Here is a 15,955-nt window from a genome sequence, read left to right on the forward strand (position 1 = left end):
TTTTTAATAGCAGTACTCTATTTCAATTCCTATCTTCAGAATTATTGTTGACTGACACTCCTATTCCAAAAGGACACAGAAAACTCTCGCCGACCATTTAAACCCGGGGATTCAAGGTTTGGGCCGTCCCCTTAGGGAATGCCAGATCTACGTGGTTCCTCTGCATCGGAAAAGTCGTCTGTTTCGTCCATAGAGGGAGCACGCCGGTGATGCTCTTGTTCCTTAACGATGTGTTCGTAGAATAGGTTTAAGTGCTCCAGGTCTTTCCCAGATTATCTTAAAACCACACCTTCAACGTCATTGTCAATCTTTCTGAGGAGCTTAAGGATCGGGGCATGGAAGATCGTCTGATAAATCTATAAATTTCTCAACAGCCCATCCCACCCAAGCTTTTGTCGTCCCCGCCGCGGATCTACATCAGCAGCTGCCTTGTGCCTTTCGCATCTGACTTCGTAGCTGGGCGACCTCTGCAAAGAGTTCTTCTTTCTGGGTTTTTAACCGTTTAACGAACTTTTGGAGGTACTCTTTCTCCAGGTCTTCATGGGCGTTTTCCTGGAAGCCCAACGTCTTTTTGAAGTGGTTGATTCCTCACACAAAGTCAAAAATTGAAGCCATCAATGGTATTATACCTTCCACTTGATACTTCGGAGGGAGAACGAGACCCGTGGGGAGAAGTGGAACCACAGAGGGGTAAAATGGTTGAGGTGAAAGAAGTGAGACGAGTGAAACAACAGAGTCGATGTTCCTGTACAGTTAGTAGTCGTGACAGAATTGCACCCTATCTTTTGCCCCGGTTGAAATACGTGGTGTAGAATAAGCATTTAATGCATGAAGATGTAACAAGATAAAAAGTAAATATATTCGCACCGACAAGAATTGTTAATATTTTATTTTTACCAAGATCAAACTCAAACACACACACACACACACACACACACACACACACACACACACGACTCGGTGGCGCGGTTGGTAGAGTCCCAGACTGTCAGTACGGCAGTACCGGGGGTACTGGGTTCGAATCCTGCCCAGGGCTGAAATTATTTAAGTATCGCTGCGGTTCGAGTCTTTACTCCAACTCTCGTGGGCGGGGAGTTGGGTGTGTGTGTGCGTGTAAGGTCATAGCATTGCCCATAGATCGGTCATACGAGCTCTGAGCTCTCTTCCGGGAGGGAAATAGCTGTCGATCACGATTCCAACACGTGATCCAAAGACCAAGGTGAACCACACACACACACACACACACACACACACACACACACACACACACACACACACACACACACACACACACACACACACACCAGAGCATACACCATAGATATTGATACACCACAACATGTTTTCCACCTAGACAACGCTACAGGCTCTTTTGTCTATATGGCAACCCCTACCTGTCACTCCCTTTCTTAACCCTCGCCCTCCCAGAGGGACAGGCATTCACGCTATAATAAAACACTCCACAGCTCCTTAGCAGTTAACAGGGTTGTTTCTTCCAAGTAATATAACAGTTGTGTTATATATAAAATTAGAAATAATTTTAACATTTTAGATATCTTCACTGAATGCTGCAAAGCTATGAGAAACACTGGCGCATTGATACACAGGCTTACCAACAGTTTCCAAGTGTTTTGAACAATGTGTCAGAGTTTAGCGTCTTCTTCATTTGCCACTGTCACAAAGATGTCGTCGATGTATCTAGCGTAAATAGTAGGTTTGTCTATAATACGGAGAACTTCAAGTTCCACCATCCCCATGAAATTAGCGAAGAGAACCCCAAGAGGGGAACCCATCGCTACTCCATCAATCTACCGGAACTTCCTCCCACGGGGACAGAGAAACGGTGCTTCCTTCGTACACATCTTCAATAATGTGTTCTGAATTCTGAATTCTGAATTCCTAAGAAAGACCACCCGCTTGCGCGGGATCGGTTTCTGTGGGAGGGGAAGAATGTCTGTAAGAAAATGAAAAGATAGTAGCGTATAAAAGAGGGCTATTGCCACCGGGCGAATTAGCGAGCGATTTGGGGCAGTTGGTGGTCGTGGCTCGGGAGAAATGGACTGGGAGCTTGGTCGGGGGAGCCGACGCTGGGATTGGGATTAGGATCACCAACGAAAGTTTAGAAAATGGTAGGAGGCGTAGTAGTAGAGAAAGGTGGAAAACGGAAAAATCTTTAGTGGGAGGTAAACTGAAATGAGAAGATGTAGTAGAAGAGAAAGTTCTGCCCGAAGCCCAATGCGCGACTGATGACCTCTCCTGTCCGACAACTTGTTCGACGTTCCTGAATGGCGGACCCACATGCGGCGTTCTGCCCTCCCATTGGTTCCCTTCCACCACAATACCCCATTGGTTATCTTTATGCTAACTATGATACTCTCTTTTAGTATATAAGTCAACGTGTTCTGACCTTTGCCATTGCCTTTGAAAATGTACACAGTATACGAAACGTCAAGCTCCACTAAAACTCTGCTCTTCTTCCATCTGAGTTTGAATCATGTCCTTTGGACCAGCGATAGCAAACCTACCTCCAGAAGCCAAGTCTATAGTTAGACGTCTTGAAAATCTACACAAGAATATCATCAATGCGTCTATTTCAATTTCTTTAATGAAATCTGTCTACAGGAAAACCTGCTGCCGAAATATACAAACAAACACACACACACACACACACACACACACACATATATATATATATGTATATGTGTATTTGTGTGTATATATATATGTACACACACATATATATATATATGCATATATATATATATATATATATATATATTTACTTATAAGTATATTATATATATACAAGCACCCGGCTCCGCCGGACCTGGCTACGCCAGGTGTGCTTGGCCTTCGGCGAGGCGGGCTCCGCCCGCGGGTGCTTCGCACCCAGCCCTTCGGGCATTGATGATACACATAAAAAAGTTAATAAAACCAAAGATTTTCATCTGCCTTTTACTTAAAACACCTTAGAACTATACATTTAATGTAGTTTCTTCTTTTTTCTCTTGGGTGTGAGTTCTTCTTCGCTGTCCTCTTCTTCGCTGCTATTCTTTCTCTTTACGAAATCCTTCAACATGGTTTTAATCTCATCTATTTCGTAGACAATCTTTTCAAATCTTTCTTCGTTTTTGGTATCCTTAGCTCCGATCTTCTCCTCAATCTTCTCAATCTTCTCTCCAATCTTCTCTTCGATTTCTTCAATTTTATCCTCCATTTCCCCTCGACTCAAGTAGTTCTCTTCTTCGAAGAGTTCTTCTGGTAAGATCATCGCAGCTACTTCTCCTTCTGTTTTCTCGAACACAGAACGTGATATGCTGACTATGGATTGATCGGGTTCCTCTTCTGGTATCCTTGAGGTTTCAGAGTTATCTTCAAAGATTAAATCCTCCAAAGAAGAAACTTTACTTTTATCCACATCACAGAACACCTCTTCATAAACGCAATTCACCCAAGGTCTCAACTCGTATTCTTCCCCTTTCTTTGTATATCCTGGAAAAACTATGAGGGAATCGTGGCTTGTAACTCTAGAACACGCTACGTATAGTTGACCGTGTGCGAAGCACTGTGATGAATCCAGTAGCACACCACACTTCTCAAACGTCTGCCCCTGGGACTTATTTAATGTCATAGCGTAACAGAGTTTGAAAGCGAACTGGTATCTCTTGAAGGCTACAGGGGTGTCTGTTGCCTCTAAAGTAACTCTAGGAAGTAAGATCTGTGTGTTCCTGTAACACACCAGTTAAAATCTTTCCAACAATAACGTTCCTTCTCAAATTTGTTACCATAACTCTAGTCCCATTACAGATTTTCGGAGGGCAAATGTTCCTCATAACCATCACAATTGCTCCTTCCTTCAACCTTAATTTGTGTGGAGGAATGGAAGGGCTATCCATAGAATTGAAAACTGACGCCTGAACGTCCATTCCTTCTATTGATTCACAACCGACATCTACGCTCATGTAAACCACTTCCTTACCAATCACTTTATTGTACACAAACTCGTTAATGATTTCGACGTCGTTGTTCGTGGGAGATATTATAGCTCTCTTTTCAAAGAAAGAGACGTTAAATATGTTCTCTCCCATTCCTCTGTACACTCTTTCAACTAACTCTTCTCTGCTGTCAACTAACACCCCGAAACCTTCTCCGAAGTGACACTCTTTGTACTTTCCTTCTCCAACTTCTAATAATTTCTCTGCAAAGTTTATGTTTTCTTCGTCTTCACTCTTAAGTCGAACGTTCTTTATCAGTTCTAACTCTTCGAAGAAAGGCCAAAAGTAACTTGATTTCAGACAACTGTTCAACTCGTCGTTCTTTCCTCCTCCTCTTACAACTGGTAATATCTGTCTAAAGTCTCCAGCACAAACGAACGTCTTTCCTCCCATGAAAATATCAAGACCGGAAAGGTCCCTCAAAGTGATATCCAGGGCTGAGATTGTGTTCTTATTTGCCATCACTGCTTCGTCCCACACAATCAAAGAAGACATAAGAAGCAATCGAGCTAGTTCGGACTTGTTCTTTATGTTGCATGTTTTTCTTTAGTTATGTTCCATCTGTGGTATCTTGAACATATTATGGGCAGTTCTTCCCCCGTGAAGGACAGTAGCTGCTATACCCGAAGAAGCCACAGCTAAAGCCACTTTACTCTTCGAACGAACTGTGTCTAGAAGAAGATTCAAAAGGAAGGACTTTCCTGTCCCACCAGGTGCATTTAAGAAGAACGCTTTGCTTTTGTTTTCCGTCTCACAACCAACACTTTCAATGATTTTATCGTAACAAATCTTCTGCTCTCTGTTTAATAGAGGGAGAGCTCTCTCCACTGTCTCGGACAATTCTTTAGAATTATAGGCTTTCTCCCTCCTTATCACGTTTGAAGACTTTTCTCCATTTCTGGAAGAAGGTAAGCCGTAGTGGACTGTTTTCTCCTCCACAATTGAAAACTTGTTCTTGGATGTCGTCAAGAGCATCGAGGTATATTTCGTCGTTGTAATCCTTCAACCCTCTAAGATATAGAAAATCACTCGAGAAGAGATCCTTTGTTTCTTCCCAGATATCTTTCTGGTCTTCTAGATCCGAGAACACTAACATGCTAGCGTAAGTCGAACGAAGTTCTTTGCGGTCATTTGTGTAGTTTATTATCTCCAGGATAGTCTGTTTCCAAGTCTCTTCATCTTTTAAAAGACCCATAGCCTTAACGGCTTCCCTGTAAGTTCCGTAGAGTACACCGTCCACCATCCTGAGGTCTTCGAAGGATTTGGGACCTCTCTTGTGGGTTAGAAGCATTCTCATATAGAACAGTTCTACTGTCTTGTTCGTTACAGCTCTTATCCTTCCAATAGCGTGAGTGTTACCTTTCCTCTCCTCCCAACATGATTTCGGAATGCTGTACTTGAAGTAAGCAGCTACTTCGTTGTAAGAAAGCGTGGCTGCGTATTCGTTAACGCTACATAATTTGAAAAATGCTGTCAACTGAGTGTCTCTGTTTGCCTTCTTTTTTATGTCTGCCTTTGAGGAATCGGCGTTGAAGAATACTTCGTTTTCGTCCTTTAAATGGAGGTCCAGATTCATAACAGGAGGGTAACTACTGTGTATGGGGAATCTGAATATCTTCCAAGTTGCTTCGTTGGAGTTAACGAATCTTGCCTCCGTGAAGTTCTTAATTTCATTGATTTCTTCGGTTCCCTCGGTTTTAGTGAATAGAACTCTGTCACATCCTTTGTTGACGTACTTTGTAACGTACGCTATAGCCTTAATAGAATTTGAACACTCTACGTTTATGTGAGAGTTAAATCTCAAGCAAAGATAGGGGTTGTAAGGCACCACCCATGAGTTGTCGATAGTTACTTCCTGTCCCTTTAACTTTTTCACAAAGGAGAAACCTCCTTCTCCCACAGCTCTTCTCCTGTAGAGAGGGTAGCCGTTGTTTCCGAATTTTATCGTTGAACGGCACTGTTTCGGAAAATCTTTCTGGCACGTCCCTCTATCGTTTTTCTTCCCATTACAACACACGGAGCTTTCATCGTAGCCTATGCACGGTCCGTGTATCATGTTAGTGGTAACAATATCATACAGTTCTGGGTGTTTTTTCTTGTCGGGTATCTCGGCGGATATTAGGCTCGAAACGGTATTTTCAGTCACTTTACGTTTCATCCATAGAAGAATGTGAACGTGAGGCAAGCCTCTTTTCTGCCACTCAATGCTGTACAAATGAGCTGAGACTTCTCCGAATATTTTATCTGTTAATAACTCTCTCATTAGTTGGTCTACCTTGAGTTTAAAAACACGACTAACTATATCTGGACGATTACAGACGTTAATAGTGTCGCCGTATAGTGTCAATTCTTTCCATTTCGGATTCATAGTGAAAGTTATGAAAAAATCCGGAGAACCGTATCTTGACACAAAACTTAACGCATCCTGTTGCCTCTCTTTCATGTATCTCGGGCCTCCCACGAAACACTTAGGAAGTAGCACTCGTTGTCCTTTATGGGCTGAATCACTCTTAAGAATATCGGACCTCTCTTTTCTGATTTCATGTTGGTTAAAACGGATATAATCTAATCGATTTGATTCAGCCTTCACGTAACAGTCAATAACGAACCTCTGGAACAGTGTTCGACATTGAAAGAGAGCTGTGAAACAGTTCTCTCTTTCCATAAACATAGAAGCGTAATATGCGCACGGAGAAATCTTCTTCTCGTTCCCAGATTTGTTAGCCTTCAGAGACCGCAAAAGATACGTGTAACCCATATCTCCGTTGGGTATCAATAAAGGGTACTGGAACGGATCATAAAAGAAACTGGTGTGATCCACAAACCTAATTTTATATTTCGAATCCTTCTTGGGACTGGTTATCTTTATTAAAAGAGGATCGTGCTCGTCGTCTAGATTCACTATACCACCCACAGTCACATTTGATGTCGGAAGGTGGTAAACTCCTTTATGTTCCTTCGTTTCAAAGTTTTCAACCGCTTTAAGTTGGAGATTCATTTGTGGTATCTCTTTATGCTTTTCAATATGCAATGCTATCAGTTCCCTGGAGTTTTCTATTTCAGACAAAATCTGTCTCAAACACTTATTGTTTTCGAGTAGGTAGTTGAATATTATACGAATTATCTCCTCGTTCTCGTTGTACTCTCTTTCTTCTATTTCTCTTCTGGATTTAGTTGATTTTTTCTCCTCGCTTATAGGTGCTTCCAAAAACAACTTAGAGACTTTATAGGTTCTGAGTCTAATTTGTTCCTCTCTACTGTTATAGAAATAGAGATCTAGGAAGTTATCGACAACCCCGTTAGGTCTTCTCCGTGTTAAGTCCTTTACGTCTCCGTTGGAAAACTTTTCTTCGTCCGAAAACATACCTCGAGTCTCCTTGTCTCCCACTAATAACTCTGGCCTCACATAACTGGTTCTGTGGTATATAGCACCCTTTATCTTGTACACCATAGCTTTTTCAGCTGCATTTTCCAATTTCTTGGATGTTGCAAAGGAACTGAAACTAAAGACAGTATTAAACCCGATTGTGTTCTTAAGAAATCTTTTAGAAAGAGGGGTAACACCTTCAAATAGTGATTTGAACTCTTCGTTTTTTATCTCAGAGGGTTTCACAGCTGGGATTTGTCCCGATCTACAACACAAACCCTCTGTCTCCCTTTTCCACCTTAAAGCATCACAGTACTTGCACTTTACGTCGCCAAGTTTTCCAATGCTGTGTTCCACAACGTCGTAGGTGTCCCTTATTCGTGCTTTCAAACCATTACAGTCTTCTTCGTAATCCGTCATTTCAAGCTTTATCCCCCCTTCCCAATGTTCCTTCTTTTCCTCCCGGACTTTTTCGAGTAACTTCTTATCTTCTTCTGTTACTAACATTATTCCTTTCTCTTGTCTTGCTAGTATCTCTTTGTATTTCTTCATTTTCTCTCTGTTATTTTCTCTATTGGCTCTAAACGTCTCTGTCTCGAGAAGTCTTTGTTCCCTCTCTTCCTTTTTCCTCCTTGAAGCTTCTACGGCCTCGAGTCTCTTTCTCTCTAATTCCTTCGCCTTTGCTGTAGCTTCTCTTTCCTTTTCTTCGGCTAACTTCTTCTTTCGTTCAGCTTCCTCCTTTCTCCGCTCTGTTCTTTCTTTCTCTTCTGCTTCTAACTGTATTCTTTTCTTCTTCTGTTCTGTTTCTCTTTGGACCTTCTTTATAGCGTGTTTGTTCCTCTTTTCAGCCACTTTGTACTTCTTAAAGATCCGTTCAAGGTAGTGCTTCTGGTACGTCTTATGGCACCACTTTCCTCCGTTATTGGCATAACTCTTGTATCCCGCAAAGTAATGCTTAATGAAATTATCTGACGTTTCTTCATTAATCGCTTCTTCCAATAAGGGAATGGAGTCGAAAAGAGAATCTTCGTATTCATAGTCCTTACTATCTCGAAGAATCTTGTTGAGAGACAGAGTTTTCCGATGAAACTCTTTAATGTCCTTCTCCAACCAGAAACGTTGGTTATCAGCGTATAGAGAAGGGAATAAAGAAGAGTGCTCTGCTGTTAACTTGTTGAAAAGCGCTTTATTGTTTTGTACATTTTTCTTGTCTTGGCTCTTCTTCGTGGTGACCCAACTCCAGAAATGTCGTATCCTCCTCTTTCTCTGAGCTTCAGTTTCTTTAGCCATTTAACGATAACCAACTCCGAGAAGGGGGCCGTAGTTCAGAAACCCCAACCCGTTAACTTTCAAATGTATGCTTACAGCTAGGCCGGCGGGGTGTCCCAGAAACACAATGGAAGTCGCAGACACCCCCGGGCCGGCCGACTCAGATCGGGAGCGCTCCAGAATTTTTTTTAGAGAGTTATAGATATATATATATATATATATATATATATATATATATATATATATATATATATATATATATACACATGTCTCCCACTATCGGAAAATAATATTAGAAGTAAATATATCTGTATATTTTGACCACTTTCTGTGGTCCTCTTCAGTAGATAAGTACATAAGGTGGGGTAGTATAATACATACTGTATACAGAGAGTTGGCATACAGTGAGGAACGGGGATAGGAGGCTCAAGTAACAAGATCTGAGTGGAGTGACCGGTGGCTTGTTTCGGTCCTGTGGCAGTTGATAACAATTTATTGACAGCTAAATATGTGATGCAATCAGGTGACCACTGGCCTTTAGAGGTGTTAAAATTAGGGAAATATTTTATAAAAGAGAATTCTACACTTTTCCTCCTGAAACTACAATGAGACTTAAAAAGGATGGCTGAATTGTCCCACTCAATTCGATGATTCTTTTGGGACAATTCTGACATCCCTTTTAAGTCTCATTGTAGTTTCCTGAGGAAAATTGTAGAATCCGCGAGTGGGAAGTCTTTTTAGTTAGGCCATAGTCCACACTGAATAGGATTACAGATAGCGATCGCAATATACGTATCTTCGAACAGCTTTCTTTTCTCCGATAGTGGGATATTCAGTTCATATATATATATATATGTGTGTGTGTGTGTGTGTGTGTGTGTGTGTGTGTGTGTGTGTGTATCTCGTATATATGTGTATATATATACATATGTATATATATATGTATATACATGTATATATATATATACGTATATATATATATATTATATATATATTATATATATATATATATATATATGTATATATGGATACGTCCAAGTGCGTGTGTGTATAATATACAATTAACAAGAGACAAACCGGGTGTATGTTTGAGAAAAAATTATAAGGAGAGGAAGGGAGGTGATGTGGAGGAGGTGATTGAATTAGACACGGAAGGACGAGGCGCCCTTCATAACGGAATTAACGGAACCCGGGAGTCGAGATTTCAAACCAAACAATCTATTCCTGATTAGAAGACGCGGGTGCGGGACGAAGGAGAAGAAGAGGGAGAAGGAGGGAAGGAGGATGTGAAAGAGAAAGATGTGATAGAGGAGAGGGGGAAGAGGGAAGGGTTGCGTGAGGAAAACTGAAGAGTGTGGGAGAATGGGGAGGGCAGAATGGAAGGGAAAAAGGAGAAGCAAATTAAAGGAAGGCATGGATGGAGTAAAGAAAGAGGCAGAAACAGGGGAACAAAGTAGTAAAGGAGGATGAATGTATATGTGTATGTATATGTAGATTTGTTGTTGTGATCTACATTGAGTTTGGAGGCATTGAGACAAACGAGGTGGTGTTTCATAGTTTTATTCTCGCCGTATAGACTGATCTACATTTTCGGAGCATTGCCCGAGGAAAACTTTGGCGGTTGCCAATGGTGAATTTACATACACATGGTGGCTGCTGCCACAAGAGGGAGCCATATACAATTTATTCTCTACTATCTACGTGTACTCTATATCTACAATGTACAGTGCATGAACTGAATATGGACACGCAGTATTCATGCATAAGAGATTGATGTACAAGCAGCGGAGACATATAAAATGATGTATTGGTCGTATGCTGATTTTGCAATCGGCAATGTCCGACACAGATATCCAGCCGCTCGGCTCATTTGACCGCGTGAGGTAAATTGTAGATGCAAGAGGATGTCGACAGGCACTAGTGCCTTTCAATACCTCCAGTTTTGTTGACTTCCACATTCCCAATTCGTAAGCACCTGACTCAAACATACGACACGCATCACGCCACACAGCCCATCGGAGAGTTACCGTAACAAGTACATAATGTCATTAGATACTTCATTCCTAATACCTGCCAAGCTACACAATCATAAGTATAAAACCATACACCAGGTCAAGTCACATTCATTAAATCTAACCAGATACATTATGTTACAACTAAATCACAAATATTACTGTAGAAAGATATTTTATAGAATGCATAGTCAACTTCACGCAGAAATGCTGACGTAGCCATTTCTGTGTATATATACGGCGACTGCATTGCCATCTGGGGACTCTCCTCCCCCCTTAGAGAGAGCACCAAGGGACGGTCCCCATGGGGGATTATATCCCTAGACGAGGGGTTTCTGACCCTACCAAGGACTCTTGACGGTGGGACATAGTTCCCCCGATCTGTAAATGTCATATACCACTTCATTTTAATAAGATAACCGAAGTCCGAGGAGGTTTTATCTTCCCCTGCACCACCCTAATGCGTAACCTTAACAAGTTACAGTGTAAATATAAGCATGCATTAACCATATGTCGTCGTGCTCCTCGCTAGGGTGATGTCCTTTGTATATATATTTTATATTGGCTAATGGCAGGCGGTTTCATTCAAGTCTTGCAACGACACCTGACCAAAGGGATCGAGAACGGAGGCGACGTTCAAGATGTAGTGTCGTTCTCTCGTTCTGATGTCGCTCATTACATATTTTATTGTGGTTAACGTCAGAACGCTTTATTTAGCTTGGCTTTCGATCGATTGAGACTCGGCTGTACCCTATGGCTTCCACCTCCCCAAGGAGGTGAACAATCAGCTGAACAATCTGGTATTATGTCAAAATCCATCTGCTCGATATAGGAAACTGAGTATCCTCATATCTTGTACATTAGTACTAAAAACTATCATCACAATTTTCAGAATTGTTCGTTCAGAAAGTCTGACAAATGATGCCCTTTACCTTATCTTTTCTAAAGTAATGGTAACACTCTTCATAGCGATCGTAGTTTTCTCTCAAAGTTGTGACAAAATCTGGATATCCTACCCAGTAATGAAGTCTCGTGGAAAAATGATTAATTATTTCAAATTTAAATCGTACTCTTAGCTTAAAAACCTTATGAGGCTGAAACTCTTGTCTTAATTTGAGATGAAAATTTACACACTTTCGGGTCGTATCAATGGTCCGCCTCTCCGGCAGCCTTCGTCGTCGTTCCCGTTGCCTTCGTTGTTGCTGGCGTCAGCATTATCGTTGTCATTATCGTCGTCTTAGTTGTCGTTGTTGTCGATTGCTGTCTTTGCTATTGTCAATATTTTAAACAATGTTGTTCTCATCATTGGCGTCGTCGTCGTCGCTACCATCGACTTTGTTGTCGTTGTTGGCGTTGTCGTTTTCATCGACTTTGTCATCGTCGTCGTCATTATCGTCGTCGTTATTGTCATCATTTTTGTCATCGTCGAAGCAGTTACAGCAGGAGCTGTGCCAGCAACAGCAATAGCACCAGCAACAACAGCAGCAACAGCAATACCAACAACAACATCAATACAAAGAACAACAGCAGAGACATTTGGGTGAATCGAAATAACATATACATCCTTGGAAACACATTGGAGAAGTATCTTATTGAAGTCGCCTGGCGAGGGCCAGAACAAGATGGCGCAGGGTCGCCTCTCCTTGCCATCCAACTCCATTTCCTCGATCGTTCCCGAGAGGCGCAAGGCAGGTCATAACTCGCCTCGGGTTTCTCCATTTTTTCTTCTTCTTCGTTTGTTCTCGAATCTTATTTCCAGCCTCAAGTTCTCCTCCCAGGGTGTGTTCGTACGAAACCCACCTGCATTTGAGTGGAGTCAAATAAATGTAAACTAAATATGTGTGCCTACAAGGATCTCTCTCTTTCTCTGTCCATCTTAAGTTCCCCCTACCTTCTCTCTCATTCGCTCTTGCTACATACATACATACACACACTTATATATCTATATCTATCGAAATAAAAACTACATGTGAGGACAAAGCCTTTATTAGTACGGCATTTCTCTTATTACAGTTTTTTCTAGTACATACTCGTAATACACATGACTGAGATTAAGTAAGAACTGGAGGAACGGGGTGAGTGAGGGAGGGAGGAAGGGAGGTAAGTGGGAGGTATGATGACTGCTTCCAAGGAACCAACACCATTGAACAAAACAGGGGCCTGTTCAATATCTCACCCCACTTAATTCCTTTAATAGCCACTGCCCACAAAATTTCAAGCCATCCCTAGTTCCCCTCAAAAATCCCCCCCAGTAGACATTTCCCAACGTTTCTTATTTTTTTTTTCTACCTTTTGTTCCTCGGCTGTGAGCTAATATCTTTCACCCAGCCAATTGTTCCATCGTATCCTTAACCTTTCCTGTTCCCAGACATTTTGTCCACGTACTCCTTTAACCTTTTCTATAGAATATTCAGTGACCCCCTCTCCCTACCCCCCTTTCTTCTCTCCCTCCCTCCCTCCCCCCGTTCCCCCAGTTCTTCTTAATCTCAGTCATATGTATTACGACTGTGTACTAGAAAAAACTAACAAGAGAAACGTCGTACAAATAAAGGCTGTGTCCTCACATGTAGTTTTTATTTCGATGTATTTGTCGATAACTGCCACTTTCATACATATATATATCTACATCTGTATCTGTTTATCTGTCTATCTATCCATCTATATATATATATATATATATATATATATATATATATATATATATATATATATATATATATATAAGGTTTATGCACCAACTTCACAGAGTTCAGACGATGAAATTGAGTCCTTCTCTAATCATTTAAATCAGATAATAGACAAATAAAAAGTAAACATGTGTTGGTAATAGGCGATTTTAATGCTAAAATGGGGAGGAAGATGGCAGATGAGTCGTATATTGGGAAGTTTGGAGTAGGTGAGAGAAATGACAAAGGCGATATGTTGATAAATTTTGCGGAGAACTACAGCATGAGAATAATGGATACTTTCTTCCGAAAGCGTGTAGGTCGTTAATGGACCTGGAGAAGTCCAAATGGAATAACAAAGAACGAAGTAGACTTCATATTAGGAGATAAGAGCAAAAGCAATGTTACAGTCATAAACTAGATATAGGTAGTGACCATAGAATGGTAGGTTACACAGCTAAATTAAATTTCAGATTTTAGAACGGAGAGAAATAAACTAGTTTTGAAAAAGAAAACAAGTTTTGCAAAGCTTCACAAAAAAAAAGGAGACCAGAAAGACCTTAGTAACTACCGACCGATTAGCTTGTTATAAAGTGTATATAAAGTATTCTCCAAGATCTTTACAAATAGACAAAGTCAAATTTTAGGTGGAAACTAACCAAGACAGCAGGCAGGATTTAGAAGCGAATATTCGACTCTAGACCACGCGCAGGTGATGAACTATTTCATTGAGAAAACGACAGAATGCTTTGTTTAGCTTTTGTATATTACAAGGTCTTTGATTCGGTAGAACAAATAGCAATACTACCCACTCCACGCAAGCAATGTGCAAATGAACAGATCGTAAGGGTACTAGAAAATATTCATGCGAAAGGTACTGCTGTAATCCGATTACATAAAGATACAGAAAAAATAAAGATCGAGAAAGGAGTACGGCAAGATGATACAGTTTCACCCAGATTATTTACAGCTTGCTTGGAAGACATTTTTAAGAGGCTGAGTTGGGAAGAGAATTGTTTGAAGATTAATGTCAAATATTTCAATAACCTAAGAATTGCGGATGACATCTTTATTTCAGAAAGAGCAGAAGACTTGCAAGATATGCTGAGTGATATGAACAAAGAAAGTCTCAAAGTAGGTTTAAAAATTAATAAGAGTAAAACCAAAGTAATGTTCAACACGAAAGTTCAAAGTAAAGAGATTGTAATCCCTAGTGAGAGTCTTGAAATGCTGAAGTGTATAATTACTTGGGCCAGATGGTGAAAGTGACTAAAGATCATGATAATGAAATGAAAAGTTATATTACAATTGGAAAGTCTCAAAGTAGGTTAAAAATGAATAAGAGTAAAACCAAAGTTATATTACAATTGGAAAGTCTTGAAGTAGGTTTGAAAATGAATAAGAGTAAAACCAACGTAATGTTCAACACGAAAGTTCAAGGTAAAGAGATTGTAATTGCTGGTGAGAGTCTTAAAGGAGTTGAAGAGCATAATTATATAGGCCAGATGGTGAAAGTGACCAAAGATCTTGATAAAAAAAAATAAAAAGTTATTTTACAGTTGGTTGGAAAATGTTCATTAAGTATAATAGATCATGAGAGGCTCTCTACCTTTATGTTTGAAACGGAAAGTTTACAGTCAGTGTATACTGCCAGCATTAATCTACCTGTGTGAGACTTGGAAACTGATGAAGGCAATAGAGACAAAGCTAAGGAGTGCACAGAGGAGAATTGAGAGATCACTGGTGGGAATAACGTTTAGAGACCGAAAGAGAGCAAGTTGGGTGAGAGAGCATACTAGAGTGAAAGATATTGTGGAGGCGGTAAAAGAGAGGAAGTGGAATTGGGCAGGTAAGTTAGCTCGAGCGACTGATGAGTAATGGAGCAAGTGCGTCGCAAAGTGGACGCCGCGAGATGGAAAGCATGCAAGAAAAAGACCAGATAGAAGGTGGAGAGACGAGATAGCGAAGTTTGCAGGAGTGACATAGCAGAAGCTGGTGCATTTATGTGAGTTGTGGAATGCTATGAAAGAGGCCTTTGTTCAGCAGTGGACTCAGGATGGCTGATTGACTGATTTATATATACATATATATATATATATATATATATATATATATATATATATATATCGGCTGTAGATTCTCATACACATTGTGTTAAATACGACAGCATTTTGACACTAAGATTTTCAATTTTTCTAACAGCAGATCTCATTTCGGGGTGGGTGGGCAAATACAAGCCTTCCATAGTCTTCCATATCTAATTGACGTTTCGACTTCAGGGAGTCATCTTCAGAATAGTATACTCTTACAAGAATTAAGTCACAGTCTTACACAACTACATAATACTCAATTGACAATTTTGTACCGACAACATGGGTATAAATAGGCCGCTTGAGAACACTGAAAGGTTCGTGTTGACCTCTTGGGTGGTCGGACACTTCGCTCAGGAGGAGAAGGGGGAGGGAGAGGGGGAGAGTCAGGTAGGATAGTTCATCTCGCACAGGGGGTTGGTGAGGTGGAGAAGGTGGAGAGGGAGGTGGGTGTTGCTGCCGATGGGCTCCAAATCTAGATGAGGAATTAAAAAGAGGAATAACAGAAGTCATGTTAGATTGTATGTTGATTATAATCAACATACAATCTAACATG

The 15,955-nt window shown here is 40.7% G+C and overlaps 1 protein-coding gene across 1 annotated transcript; it reads right to left on the reverse strand.

Annotated features, from left to right (window-relative positions):
- Nucleotides 1–417: 417 nt before the first annotated feature.
- Nucleotides 418–7,782, reverse strand: LOC143029092 (uncharacterized). The gene is made up of 5 exons (XM_076191508.1): nucleotides 5,491–7,782; nucleotides 4,945–5,268; nucleotides 3,913–4,049; nucleotides 3,589–3,728; nucleotides 418–587 (listed from the first exon to the last, which is right to left on the reverse strand). The coding sequence occupies exons 1-5, from the start codon at nucleotides 7,780–7,782 to the stop codon at nucleotides 418–420; spliced, it is 3,063 nt and encodes a 1,020-aa protein (XP_076047623.1).
- Nucleotides 7,783–15,955: the final 8,173 nt, after the last annotated feature.

Source organism: Oratosquilla oratoria, chromosome 1, assembly GCF_046742065.1.
Source record: "Oratosquilla oratoria isolate Oo_2021 chromosome 1, ASM4674206v1, whole genome shotgun sequence".
Lineage (NCBI taxonomy): Eukaryota > Metazoa > Arthropoda > Malacostraca > Stomatopoda > Squillidae > Oratosquilla > Oratosquilla oratoria.